Source organism: Nomascus leucogenys, chromosome 16, assembly GCF_006542625.1.
Source record: "Nomascus leucogenys isolate Asia chromosome 16, Asia_NLE_v1, whole genome shotgun sequence".
Taxonomy (NCBI): domain Eukaryota; kingdom Metazoa; phylum Chordata; class Mammalia; order Primates; family Hylobatidae; genus Nomascus; species Nomascus leucogenys.
The window spans coordinates 82,463,731-82,478,731 of NC_044396.1; the positions used below are offsets into that span (position 1 = coordinate 82,463,731).

At 44.1% G+C, this 15,001-nt stretch overlaps 1 protein-coding gene across 4 annotated transcripts in view; it reads right to left on the minus strand.

The window, feature by feature from the left end:
• The window catches only part of ASAP1 (ArfGAP with SH3 domain, ankyrin repeat and PH domain 1), a 387,159-nt gene that overhangs the window by 337,424 nt on the left and 34,734 nt on the right, over nucleotides 1–15,001 (minus strand). For all 4 annotated transcript variants that reach the window (XM_030795523.1, XM_030795519.1, XM_030795522.1 and 1 more), the window contains exon 2: nucleotides 7,020–7,105. In XM_030795523.1, coding sequence (XP_030651383.1) covers nucleotides 7,020–7,078 — 59 coding nt within the window. In that variant the 5' untranslated portion in view covers nucleotides 7,079–7,105. The remainder of the gene's footprint in view (nucleotides 1–7,019; nucleotides 7,106–15,001) is intronic.

Consider the following 15,001-nt stretch of genomic DNA (forward strand, 5'->3'; position numbering starts at 1 on the left):
CACCATGCACCACGTACTGTGGGCGCTTTCTATCATTATATACGTTTGACACGGGTTGAATTGCATCCTCTTGCAAAAAGGGGAGATCTTAGCCACCCCCTCATCCATGAATGTGGACTTATTTGGAAATAGGGTCTTTGCAGATATAATTAAGGTGGTGATTAAGATGAGGTCACATGGGAGAAGGGCAGTCCCGCAATCCAGTATGACTGCTGTCCTTGTAAGAAAGAAGAGAGGCACACAGGCAGAATGCCACAGGACAACACAGGCAGGAACTGGAGTGATGAGGCTGCAAGCTGAGGAACATCAAGGACTGCTGGTGACAACAGACGCTAGGAAGAGGCAAGGAAGGATACTCCGCTACAGGTTACAGAGGGAGCACGACTCTGCCAACACCTTGATCTTGAACTTCTGGCCTCCAAACTGTGAGACAATACATTTCTTTTTTTCTTTTTTCTTTTTTTTTTTTGAGACAGAGTCTCACTCTGTCACCCAGGCTGGAATGCAGCGACCTCGGCTCACTGCAACCTCCACCTCCCAGGTTCAAGCGATTCTCCTGCCTCAGCCTCTCGAGTGGCTGGGATTACAGGCACACGCCACTATGCCCAGCTAATTTTGTATTTTTAATAGAGATGGGGTTTCACTATGTTAGCTAGGCTGATCTCGAACTCCTGATCTTAGGTAATCCGCCCACCTCTGACTCCCAAAGTGCTGGGATTACAGGTGTGAGCCGCCGCGCCCGGCCATATTTCTGTTGTTTTAAGCCACCAAGTTTGTGGTACTTTGTCACAGCAGCCCTAGGAAACTAATGGATCATTTTCTAGTCTTTTAGCTCCATCAAAGCAGAAGCTGTTTTTGTTTCCCTTGGTATCCTGGCAGCTTGCACAGACCCTGGCACATAGTAGGTCACCAGAAAAGTGATTAAAAAATAAAGTATATATGTAGTAAAAGGAGGAACCATGTTTTCTATCTCTACTAAGAGACTTGAGCAAGTCAGGTGCTCAGGAAACATTTGTAGAATGAATACGTTTTCTAAAAACAAATGAAGGATAAGTTCAAGAAGGCTTTGCCGTGAGTCTTATTCATGTATTTCCCCAGGACTGAGCATAGAACCTGGCACACAGTTGCTGCTTAATAAATTTTAAAGGCGGGGAGGGAAAAATGAAGGGAGGGAGGAAGACAAGACCAGGATCATCACTTCCCATCTCTCAGTTTAGCCATAACCTTCCTTCCTTTATGTATCTAACTGAAGTACAGTCAATGCTGTGAAACAACCAGTTGAATTTTAAATAGACTCAATTATTTTGAAAGGATTTTCACAGCAGAACTTGAAAACTGTTTTTCTAAAACACATTTCTTTTTCTTTTACATCCAGAAATCATAAGGCTTCCTAACCCTTCCAACTATGTTAGCAATGCAGAGTTGAGAGGTCAACCTTCTGCGTTCAGCTCCAGGGACACGTTTCCTGTCCATGTGCAGCATGCATTCCTGACCCCTGCCCTGCAGCCAAAAAGGGACATCAGCTGGGCTCAGGGAAATTCAATTTGGGCTGACAGCCTGCGGCATGATAATGACAGGGCGTCTGCTTGACATTTGGAAAGGCAAAAGAGGGAGGCGGAGCCACAGAGGTTTCTCATGGGCTCGGTTGAGGAGGGTCTAAAGTTTAGGTCACTTCTTTTCTACATATGGAGAAAAACCTGAACATAAGGCCAACTGATTTCTACTGCTGGCTCAGAATTCAGAATTCAGTTCCACTTCCATGTGCTGTGCTCCTGTCTCCCTGATGGTATTTGGGGTGAATAAAGGAAACGGGTCTTGTTCTTTATTCCCTTGGACTTGAGTTTTCCCAGGGATGACAACTGCATTGCTGTGGACTGTGATTTTATTCATTCATTCATTCGTTCATTCATTCATTCACATATTTATGAGAATTTTGTTGTTATTGTTGTTAAGAAAGAGTCTAGCTCTGTTGCCCAGGCTGGAGTGCAGTGGCACCATCTCAGCTCACTGCAACCTCTGCCTCCCAGGTTCAAGCAATTCTCCTGCCTCAGCCTCCCAAGCAGCTGGGACTACAGGCGCCCACCACCATACCCGGCTAATTTTTGTATTTTTAGTAGAGACAGGGTTTCACCATGTTGGCCAGGCTGGTCTCAAACTCCTGGCCTCAGGTGATCCACAAGCCTTGGCCTCCCAAAGTGCTGGGATTACAGGCATGAGCCACCATGCCCAGCCCATATATTTATTTTAAATAAGAGGTCCCTGTTGGCCGGGCGCGGTGGCTCACGCCTGTAATCCCAGCACTTTGGGAGGCCGAGGTGGGCGGATCACGAGGTCAGGAGATCGAGACCATCCTGGCTAACACGGTGAAACCCCGTCTCTACTAAAAGTACAAAAAATTAGCCGGGCGAGGTGGCGGGCGTAGTCCCAGCTACTGTGGAGGCTGAGGCAGGAGAATGGCGTGAACCCCAGGGGATGGAGCTTGCGGTGAGCCGAGATCGCGCCACTGTACTCCAGCCTGTGCGACAGCGAGACTCCGTCTCAAAAAAAAAAAAAAAAAAAAAAAAAAGAAAGAGGTCCCTGTATACTCGTCTTCATAAGTGAAGTCTCTGCTCCTGCGATTCCCTTGTCTTCTACTGAACTCACAAGGGCGAGCACTTGCCTACCCCATGGAACATCAGGTAGGTTCACGACTATGACAGTGACAACAAGACAAGAAAAGCTGACCCCTTCTTAGTGCTGGTTAAGCAAGGGATGGGGGGAACTGCTTTATATTTCTTGATGTAGCCCTCCTGTGGTCAGCTTACCCACTGATGTGGTAACTTCCCCCATCAAAGGAGTTGGTTGAGAGGCACATCTATGTTATTTCAGCAGATGAGCCTGTGGGGCTGGGTTAGCTTCCATGCCCCTCCTGTGGCCCCAGGGCATCCCATACTGAACCTAACCTGGTGGCTGCTAATCTGAATGGTATTTACCTCTTTCCTTTTCCTCTAGATAAGAAGCCCCATGAGGGCAGGGTCATGTCTACAGCATAGACCTTTGTATCCCAGGCATCTTAGTCAGGTTCCTGGCACATAAGTAATAAGCAGTTATCAATACAAGTTAGATGAATGAATGACTGAATCAATCAGAGGACTAAAGGTGCTGGCCTTGTGTTACAGCTAAGAGCACAGGCTTTGGAATCAGGCGAGTGTAGGTTTCACCATGTTCCACCACTTTCCAGCTACATGACATGTTTTTATTGACATATAAGATACACACACAAAATTATCTATGTCGTAAATGTGTCATGCAAGGAACTTTTACACTAATGAAACATCACCCAGATCAGGAAACAGCACATTGGCAGAACCACAGAAACCTGCCTTATGCTCCCTTCAAGTCGCTATCCCCTACCTACCCAAGGGTAGACCATGAACGGCATCTGACAAGTTACTATCCTCTCTGACTCTTATCTTCTATTGAGAAAAATAGCACTTACTATGCTATGAGTATACAATTTAAAAATAATAATGGTATAGTAGTAATAATAATAGTAGAAGAGAAGTAGAAGTAGTCACAACAGTAGTAGCAGCAGCAGAAGTGACAGTAGAAGCAGCAGTGGTAATATTAGTAGAAGCAGCAGTCATGGTAAAAGTATTAATAGTAATCATGGTAACAGAAGTAGCAGTAGTCATATCAGTAGTGGCAGTAGCAGTAGCAGTAGAAGTACTAGAGAGATACTACTAGCAATAGTAGTAGTCATAATAGCTAAAACTTATATAGCACTTACCATGTGCCAGGCACTGTTCCAAGTGCTTTACCTTAACTCAGCTAGTGCTCAAGACAACCCTTGTAAGTCTAAAATAGAGAACAGGAAGAAGCTGAGGCACAGAGAAGTTAAGTAGCTTTTCAACAAGGTCACAGAACTACGAAACTATGGATCCAGAATGCAAACTCCAGCAGGCTGGCTGCAGAGCCTATCCTGTCAGCAGAATCTTTCAAGAACGAGTAGTGTGGAGGAAAAGATTTGTCCTTCAATATCTGCTCTCTTCTTCTATAATAACAACTCTCAATTTGTTAAGCACACAGTCTTGCAGAATAAAGACTATACTTCCCAGCCTTCTTTGCCGCAAAATGTACCCAGAGAACTAAATTCTGGCCAGTAGAATATAAGTAGGAGCAGGAGGTGCAACTTCCAGGAAACATCCTTAAAGGATGGGACGTGCCTTTCTCCGTCTCGTTCCTTCCTCCTGCTGTTAGATGTGATGGCTGGAGCAGAAGCAGCTAAAATGGGGCCATGAGGTGACCTTGGGAATAGAGGTTCATATGGCAAACAAACTAGAGAAAAAGCCCAGGTCTCTCATAGATTGCTGTAGAAAATCTGTATTACTTGTACCTGAACTTTTAGGTAAGAGAGACACTTCTCTAAGCCAATGTTCTTTTAGATTTTATGTCATTGTCAGCAAAACCTAATTCTAATAATGCACTGAGTTATTGCAATTATAATTAATATCACCTAAAAAGATACCTGCAAAACGAATGCCATTTTGTGCTAGACTCTTGACTTAAAAAAAGAAAAAAACAAAATAAACATGACTTTGGGTAATCCTATAATAGACAAATTTTGAAAATAAAAGTAAAGCTTCATTTACCCTGGAAGGCGGTATCATGTCTTGATCATATGAAAAGCCTCTCAGGTTGGCCTCTCTGCCTCCAGCCTCTCACTTCATCCACCCATTCAGGACACATTTGCTTATCTAATCATCCTCTAAAAACTATTTTCAACCTAAAAATTGAAGTAATTACAATGCCCTATGTGCCTACTTTATGTAAAACACTTTACATTTTTTCTAAACTACACAAAAAAAATCTGAAACATAAATATTACCCCTTTTTCACGGATAAGAAAACAGAAGAAACAGAGAAAGTCAGTGTCTTTTTTTTTTTTGAGACAGAGTTTTGCTCTTGTTGCCCAGGCTGGAGTACAATGGCACGATCTCGGCTCACCACAACCTCTGCCTCGCGGGTTCAAGGGATTCTCCTGCCTCAGCCTCCCAAGTAGCTGGGATTACAGGCATGCGCCACCATGCCCAGCTAATTTTGTATTTTTAGTAGAGACGGAGTTTCTCCATGTTGGTTAGGCTGGTCTCGAAATCCCAACCTCAGGTGATCCGCCCACCTCGGCCTCCCAAAGTGCTGGGATTACAGGTGTGAGCCATCCCGCCTGGCCGAAAGCCGGTGTCTTGTGTGAGATAACACAGCAAGTCAGTGCCAGGGCCAGGATTCAACCACCCCTTCTAGCACCCACATACTTTCCACCATGTGGACTTCTTAGAAACCCTGGCCCCAACAGGTCAACCCTGTGCCAGTCAGCCTGCCAGCTTTTTAAGATTCTCAGACTCTACAAGGTTTCCCAGCCTAGCTTTTCATGGTTCTTCCTGTCCAGTCTCATTTTTATCATCCTCTAACACAAACTTTCATCCACTGAGGCCAGACTCCTTAGACTCTTCATCATATGTCCCTACACCAGGCCTCAGTATTCCCAGCTGCAAAATGGAATAAATCATATCTCTACCTCTCCCAAGAGGTAACGTGGCATAGAAAAAAAAAAAAAGGCCGGGTGGGCGCGGTGGCTCATGCCTGTAATCCCAGCACTTTGGGAGGCCGAGGCGGGCATATCACGAGGTCAGGAGATCAAGACCATCCTGGCTAACACGGTGAAACCCCATCTCTACTAAAAAAAATACAAAAAAATTAGCTGGGCGTGGTGGCAGGCGCCTGTAGTCCCAGTAGTCCCAGCTACTCGGGAGGCTGAGGCAGGAGAATGGCGTGAACCCAGGAGGCAGGGCTTGCAGTGAGCCGAGATAGCACCATTGTGCTCCAGCCTGGGCAAAAGAGCGAGATTCAGCCTCAAAAAAAAAAAAAAAAAAAAAAAAAAGGGCAAGGGTCCTGCAGTAAGGGAAAATTGACTTAACATCTAGCTGGGCAAGTTCTTTATCCATAAAATGAATGTAGAAATTCTTTTTTTTTCTTTTTTTTTGAGACGAAGTCTCGTTCTTGACCCCCAGGCTGGAGTGCAACAGTGCGATCTCAGCCCACCGCAACCTCCACTTCCAGGGTTCAAGTGATTCTCCCTCCTCAGCCTCCCGAGTAGCTGGGATTACAGGTGCCTGCCACCACACCCGGCTAATTTTTTGTATTTTTAGTAGAGATGGGGTTTCACCATGTTGGCCAGGCTGGTCTCGAACTCCTAACCTGAGGTGATCCTCCTGCCTTGGCCTCCCAAAGTGCTGGGATTACAGGCATGAGCCACTGCACCCAGCCGAATGCAGAAATTCTTACTTGGCAGGATTGTTGGGTGGAGTAAATGAAATTTTATTTTATTGTACTTTTAATTTTTAATTTTAATTTTTATTTTTGAGAAGGAGTCTCACTCTGTTGCCCAGGCTGGAGTGCAATGGCACAATCTTGGCTCACTGCAACCTTTGCCTCCTGGGTTCAAGCAATTCTCCTGCCTCAGCCTCCCGAGTAGCTGAGATTACAGTCACATGCTACCACACTCAGCTAATTTTTGTATTTTAGTAGAGACAAGGTTTCACCATGTTGGTCAGGCTGGTTTCGAGCTCCTGACCTCAAATGATCCACCCACCTCAGCCTCCCAAAGTGCTGAGATTACAGACGTGAGTCACCATGTCCAGCCTGAAATGTTTTTAAAGAACCTAAAACACAGTGGACTCCTATAGCACCTTATAGTGTTGATGGTGTCACTGTTGTTGCTACTCTTGATTTCTTATAGGCACCACCACCCAGACAACTTTCCTTATAAATAAAGGCAATGGATAATGTGACAGAAAACATAGTAGACAGTCTACACCTGTACAAATGCTACAGATCTGTTCTCCAATAACAATCGCGCCCACAGTCTCTGTCACATTCCAGTGCTTGTGTTTGATAAAATTTTGCATTTCAACTCCCAAGAAGAATCCCGCTGTATCTCCCGGGCTGGGTTTTCTAGACAGGATGGGCTACAGATCACTCACCGATTCCATAGTGAATCTCTCGACGAAAAACTGGAGAGCCTGGAGGCTGAAGATCTCATGTCTCAGCCGTCACATCAGAAAATGACCTGGATAGGGGGCAGGACAAAAAGGGGACAAGAGTCATCCAGTGAAACTGGGCAGAAGACATTGTCTCAGACCAACATGGGATTTCATATGGAGGCTGCACCTTGGTCAGGAATGTTCTTGCACCACAGAGTGGCTGTCCAGAAATATGAAGGAAACTACTATTTCAGCTTCCTATGGTGGGGCTGATACCTCCATCATTGAATCTCTGTGCAAGTAAGTGCTCAGGAATCCTTCCGGCATTCTATTTCTAGCTCTACGTTGGAGAGCAATTTACAAGTCATTAACTTCTCTAGACCTAGGCTCCTAAACATAAAATTAAAGTGTGCTGATGGATGCAACAGATAGACAGACAGACAGACAGACACCTGCAGCTGTCTGCCCACGAGAAAGCAAAAGTGTTCACCCGGCAAAGGAAACCAGTTCCAGGAAGAAGACAGATATAGAAGAATATGCATATTTCAGGACAGCCCCACTGAACCTGGGAGAGGATTTTAATTAATTCATGCATACCAAAGCTTAATTAATTGCTGAGTGCACAGAGCACAGGAAGTCTGGGATAAAAGATGTTACATAAGGGAACAGCTTCAATATTTGCAGAATAGAGGGAAACAGAGGTGGGGATATAAAAATAAATTGAGCCAAGGGACCGCCTTGGTTTTTATCCAGTGATTTCTAGCTCAGTGTGGCATCTCCATCCAGGGCCAAAAACCGAGAGACATCTCGGTTCCACCATCTCCCTCACCCCCATATCCAATCCATCCCCAATTCATGTCTACTTTACTTCCTAAAGATCTCTCCACTTATCTCTCCCCATCTCCACTGGTCCAGCTCTGGACCAAGCCTCCATCATTCTTACCTGGGCCACTGCAGCTGCCTCCTCACTGATCTCCCCTCATCACCATTTCTCCCTCTGAAATCTAGTCTCCCATGCTGAAAGCAGAATAATCTTTTGTGGGTTTTTTTTTAATCTTTTATTACAGGGAATTGTGTACAGACATAAAAACAGAGAAGTGTATCATATACCCCCTGAACCCACCAGCCAGTCTAATCACATTAACCCATAATCATACCCACCCCATCCAAACCCTCATCCTTCCTGCCGATGCATTATTATTTTGTGGAAATTTCCAGACATCTTATCATTTGAGTCATAAATATTACCGCATGGATTTCTAAGATAAGGTCTTTGGAAAAAAATATCACCGTAAAACCACTACCATACCTTAAAAAGATAGCAATAATTCCTTGATATCATCAAATAGTCACACAATGTTCAAATTCCTAATAGTCTCATAAATGTCAAAAATGGTGTTTTTAACAAGTGTTTTTTTTTTTTTAAAAATCCAGATCCAAATAAGACTGGCACTTAACAATTGAGTGATATGAAGAATACAATTTTGAAAACACAAATTTGATTGTGTCATCCCTCAACTCTCCACCACTAGCTTAACATCCCTCAATAGCTTCTCAGTGCTTTAGAATAAAAATCCAAATCACTGAACATGTTCTGACTCTTGTTCACCTCTCTGACCTCATCCTGTCTACCAGGCACAATGCTGTAGCCATAGGACATTTTCTTTTTCTTTTTCTTTCTTTTTTTTTTTTTGGTGTGTGAGACAGTTTCACTCGTCGCCCAGGCTGGAGTGCAGTGGCACGATCTTGGCTCATTGCAACCTCTGCTTCCTGGGTTCAAGCAATTCTCCTCCCTCAGCCTCCCAAGTTGCTGGGATTACAGGTGCCCGTCACCACGCCCAGCTAATTTTTTGCATTTTTAGTAGAGACAGGGTTTCGCCATGTGGGGCAGGCTGGTCTCGAACTCCTGACCTCAGGTGATCCGCCCACCTTGACCTCCCAAAGTGCTGGGATTACAGGTGTGAGCCTCCGCGCCCGGCCCATAGGATATTTTCTTAGATCCTGGAACATGCTGCAGTTGTTCCACCACAGGTCCTTTGCCCATGCTGTTCTCTCTGCCTGGAAAGCTTCCTCTCTTATCTTCAGTGCCTAGGTAACTCCTGTACTTCCTTAAAGATTATATTCTCAGAGAAACTCTGCACCTTCAGATTAGATCATGAAATTTATCTGTTTTTAATTATGTTTTAATGTGAAGATTGATTAATATCTGCTAATTTTCTTCAATTATAAGCCATGTGGATACAAAGATTGTGTTTGGATTTGTTTATTGATGTATGTTGCAGCACCAACTCTACAATGCCCAGCACAACAATATTAATAAATATTTGTTGGACAAATGATCAAACCACTTCCTTCAAACTTAGATGCCAATAGCAATTGAATCTTCCTGAGCACTGAATCACAAATTTAAATTAGATGGGGAATTGACAAGCTTATCTTAAAATGCATATGGAAATGCAATGGACTCAGGATAGCCAAAACAATCTTGAAAATGAAGAACAATATTGGACTTCTATTTCCTGACTTTGAAACCTACAAAGCTGAAGAAATCAGGACAGTGTGGTACTGGCATAAGGATAAGCATATGCTATCCTTCAGAATCAAAGATCATGATCTTCTTATAATATTGACCTCCAGAACCCAACTTTACTAAGCACATGCTTACGAAAAATAAGTATCTGTTACTTGCATACATAGTCAATGCCTCTTCCAGCCTGCTCCTCAGTTTATTATTCTTTTGCTTTCCTTGCTTCACCCAAGTGGAGCAGCTGAGTTAGTATGGTAGACTGCATGAGTCTTCCCACTTCACTTCCAACATGACTGTGAACTACACATTTCTGCCCTTTGTCATGGGACTTTGTAGTACTTCCCACTAGAGTGAATGGTGTTTACTTCCCTGTCTCACTGGATTCTGGACTGCATCACTGACTTGCTGTAGCCAATGGACTGTAGCTAGAAGTGACAGTGTGCTGTTCCCAAGTCTATTCCTCTTGCCTTCTTATGATGCACCACAAAAGGAATATGTCTCCATAGCCGGTGTCTGTTGCTGCCTTTTAGTATGAACTCAGATCAAAGACATGTGGAGCAGATCTCAATCAACCACAAGTACAGCATGAACCAGCCATGTAACTAGATCAGCCAAACCATAACCAACCCATAGATCCTTGAGCATGAAGATATATATCTGCTGTCAAACAAGCCTCTGAAATCCTGAGGTTTTTGCTACTCAGCAAAAACTGCCTAATTCACATGGGAATATTAATTTATGAACACCGAGTATCAATAAAGCCATGCACATAGACAGCACAAGTATGATGACCACTGACAGCTATTCTTGCAGAATTCCCACCTCGTTGGTGCCAACTGGACCCATACAACAATCCTGCAAGGGAGACACTGGGCCAGATTTATATATGAAAAAATCGTAACTCACAAGATACGAAATAATGTGTCCAAGACAGTGTGTGGCAGAACTAAGATCCTGACCTGGGTGGTCTAAAAAACTCCAAGCCAGGTTTCTCCTGCATAAATCATAAAAGGGTCTTGCAGATGCTGTCCCATGAGTCTGTGATGCACCAACCTACCTCCACTCTTGTCCCATTCCTTCAGTGGGTCTTCATGAGAGGCTGCTCGGGTCGGGGGGAAGGCCACTGGGCCAAACATCAAAAGTTCCAGTCCCAACTCCACCCCTATGGAGAGCTTCACTCTTGTCAGTGAGCCTCTTTAGCCCTCAGGTTTATGAAATGAGGCCACTAATCCCAGCCTGGCCTACGTCACTAGACCATCGTGAACCTTCAGACAGATGGAGTGTGAAAGAGCTGTGTAAGGTGTGACACCAAAGTCAGTTGACATTCTGCTGCCTTGACTCTGAACTCATTTGAAGCAGGTTGGCAGCTACGTCTATGTCCATACCTCACCCACGGCACTTGAAGACCCATCTGATGCTCTGAGAATGATTTTTTATTCAAACAGAGATTATTTATTTCCAGTTAAGAAAGTAATCCAGGTTCATCAGAAAAAATATTAAGGCATAAAATTAAAATCAATTATTATCCCAATACCTGAAGATAAATACTGTTCCTATAGTAAGGCGATTTCATTTCTGGGACTCGTTTTGTTTTTTTGTTTTTTGTTTGTTTGTTTGTTTTTGTTAAGGGTGAAACAAAGAATACATTTCGATTACCATAATTTTCTTAGAAGCAGGGAACTACCCTGTGCCAGGGACTGCTCTTGCTGCCTAAAGACAGAGCAAAGAACAAAACAAAAGAAAGTTCATGATCATAAAGGACTAATATTCATTCATTCATTCATTCATTATTCTTAAATTCCATAAATATGGGTCACCCACTACGTACTGGGCACTGGATGATGATGATGATGATGATGATGATGATGATGATGACAGCGTCCTTGCCAGATCCTGTACTCTAACAGAATGACTTAATAAAAATTGGCCCCTAGAACAAACACATCCGGGTTAGAATCCAGATTATGAATCTTTGATGAGTTATTTATCCCTTCATACTTTAGTTCTTTTTTTTTTCTTTTTTTTTTTTTTTGAGACAGAGTCTCGCTGTGTCACCCAGGCTGGAGTGCTGGAGTGCAGTGGCACGATCTCTACTCACTGCAACCTCCGTCTCCCAGGTTCAAGCAATTCTCCTGCCTCAGCCTCCCAAGTAGCTGGGATTACAGGCATGTGCCACCATGCCCAGCTAATTTTTTGTATTTTTAGTAGGGACGGGGTTTCATCATGTTGACCAGGATGATCTCGAACTCCTGACCTCAGGTGATCCACCTGCCTTGGCCTCCCAAAGTGCTGGGGTTACAGGCATGAGCTACTGTGCCTGGCCAAGTTCTCTCATCTTTAAAATTGGATTTCCTGTTCTGTGGAAGCTGTACTTAGAAAATTAGGGACTTAAAAGAAAATAGACCAAACTTATTTTTATGATGCTATTCCTCTTAAGCTATCTGAAGCCCAACTTGTCTAGTCTGAGCTGAAATTTCACCTCTTCTAGGAAGCTTTCTCCAATTTTCCCAGCCCAACAATCTGTCCATTTCTGAACTCTTACAGCACAGCTAGTAACCATAAGGAAAGTACCTACCTCATGCAGTCATAGCAAGAATTAATAAGAGAACATGATTAAAGCACTAAGCAAAAAATGGTTAGCTCCCTGTAGCTGATGAATGCATGGGAGCTAGTTGTGGTGGTAGTGATATTACTGCCTCATTTAATCCCCATACCTATCCTAAAAGAAGCTGGAACTCAGACATTGAGGAACTTGTCCAAGGTTATTGCTTGGGTACCTCAGTCTCAATCCCACTAGGGGACCTTCTGATAGACTGTGGACAGCACACCTCAGAATTGCCCCACCGAAGGGAAAGGAATCTGGGGCATTTACCTGCCACCTTCCATCCCTCACTGCCCAGACACAACCAGGGCATAGTCTCAGGCTGAGATGCAGGAAGCCCTCTGTGTGAATGAGCACTGTCTGCACTGCCTTCCAGGGAGCACTCAAAGATATGAGCAGGGGAGCAGCAGCATCTGTACATAGACGCTCAATAAATATCTGTCGAAGGAGTGAGTGAACAACGTCTGTCAACCCCCACGGTCTTCTGTACAACCTCTCATTTCCCGCTGCCACCAGCGACAGAAAGATTTAAAGCACCTGCCTGCTAAAGTGAACCAGAATTCATTACCATCAAGCATCAGATTTGTTACCACCCACGTTTCTGCTTTTCCACTGAAAGTCTGTTCTACGACTTACAGTTTGTCAGTCAGGACAGCAATTCCTGATGCCATGCAGGAATCGGGGACATACATCATTTGGTACATAAACCCTTCTTTATTGCCATTCCTCAAATAGGTGTTTTTTATTCAACAGAAGTGACTCCACGAATGTTGAAATTTGTATCCTTTTATAGAGGATGTTATAAATTCTTGAGTCATCTGCAGCTGGCTACAGCTTGGACAATTTTTTCCCCATAATATCATACCAAGCACTTTTCCTTTTTACTGATGTAATTCTTTCCTGTTCTGTGGAAGCTGTACTTAGAAAATCAGGGACCTAAAGAAAATAGACCAAATATATATTTGTGATACTATTCCTCTTAAGCGATCAGAAGCCCAACTTGTCTAGTCCCAGTTGAAATTCCACCTCTTCCAGGAAGCTCTCTCAAACTTTCCCAGCCCAGCAATCTATCCACTTGTGAACTCTCACAGCACTGCTAATAACCATAGCAACCCCTTATTGTTGTTTTATGTGTCCACTTGACTGGGCTAAAGGATGCCCAGATAGCTGGTAAAACAGTATTTCTGGTTGTGTCTGTGAAGGTATCTCTGCAAGAGATTAGTATTTGAATCAGGAGACTGAGTAAGGAAGAGTACCCTTCCCAACGTGAGTGGGCATCATCCAATCCATTGAAGGCCTAATATTAATAGAACAGAAAGTAGCACAAAGGGTGAGTTTGCTCCCTGCTTGAGCTGGGACATGCATCTTCTTCTTTGGACACTGGCGCTCCTGGTTCTCAGAACTTCAAACACAGACTGGGATTTACACCATCAGTTCCCCTGGTTTTTAGACCTTTGGGCTAGGACTGAATTACACCACTGGCTTTCCTGGTTGTCCAGCTTCCAGATGGCAGATCAGCCTCCATAATCAATTCCACTTATTATAAGGATGAGCCAATTCCCTATAATAAATATCCCCTTACATATATCCTATAAATTCTGTTTCTCTGAAGAACCCTTTTACATATCAGACCCCATCCTAGGCACATTCATTAAATCCTACAAGGAACTTTGCAAGGAATTGTGATTGTCTGAATTTTAGATAAGGAAACTGAGGCTCACCGAAGTTATATAACATTTCCCAAGTCATACAGCTGGGTAGTGGTGGCGGATTCAGGACTCAAACTTGAAAGAGCTTGATTTCAAAGCTCAGAACTTTATCTGCTGTGCTAAGCAAGGCACTATGGATCATGACCAAACATCCCATTTGGTATCATTTCCTGATTGTTCATAAAGGTAAGTAAATCTCCTCTCCTGGCTGGATGTGGTGGCTCATGCTTGTAATCCCAGCACTTTGGGAGGCCAAGGCGGGTGGATCACCTGAGGTCAGGCGTTCGAGACCAGCCTGATCAACATGGTGAAACCCCATCTCTACTAAAAATACAAAAATTAGCCAGGCATGGTGGCAGGCGCCTGTAGTCCCAGCTTCTCTGGAGGCTGAGGCAGGAAAATAGCTTGAACCCAGGAGGCGGAGGTTGTAGTGAGCCGAGATTGCACCACTGCGCTCCAGCCTGGGTGACAGAGTGAGACTGCGTCTCAAAAAAAAAAAAAACTCCTCTCCTGTGGTGTTTCTTGAATGTAACTGCTGAGACCATCTGAATTGGTCATGGGGATTTTGTACTAATCACTAGATCTTTCCGTTTCCATATCTGCTGGCAAGCAACAAGTCCTGCCTCCCTACCAACCCTGATCAGCCCTGAGTTAGGCATCTGTAACCTCAGGCCAGGTAACTTTGGACTCCTGCTGTTTTTCCTAATCCCTCTTCTCCCTGGCCAGCATGCATGTGTTTGAGATGGGCCCTTCTGCTAACTGTCTTCCCAGGATTATGCAATAGGCTACAGTTCAGAGAGATACAGAGGAGACCTTGCAGAAGCCCACCCCAAGAAGAAAGCCACGAAGGGCTGAGGTATTCTCCCTGACAATGCCAAGGCTGCTGGACCTTAGCTTTGGCTCTGCTCCCAACCGCCTGCCTCATTTGTTGATTCAAATGATAACAATCAAAGATGGTTTGGGTCTTTCTTCTCCAAAGAAGAGGTCACTGTGAAGGACTCACAACCCAAAAGACCAGAACCACTGTCTTGCTGGATTATACATTCATGACAACTGTGACTGCATGTCTTATAGCCTACTCTGAGTATATTGCAGGCCCTGGGCCTGACAGTGAGGAGGGTGAGTTGAGTAACACAAGGTCATT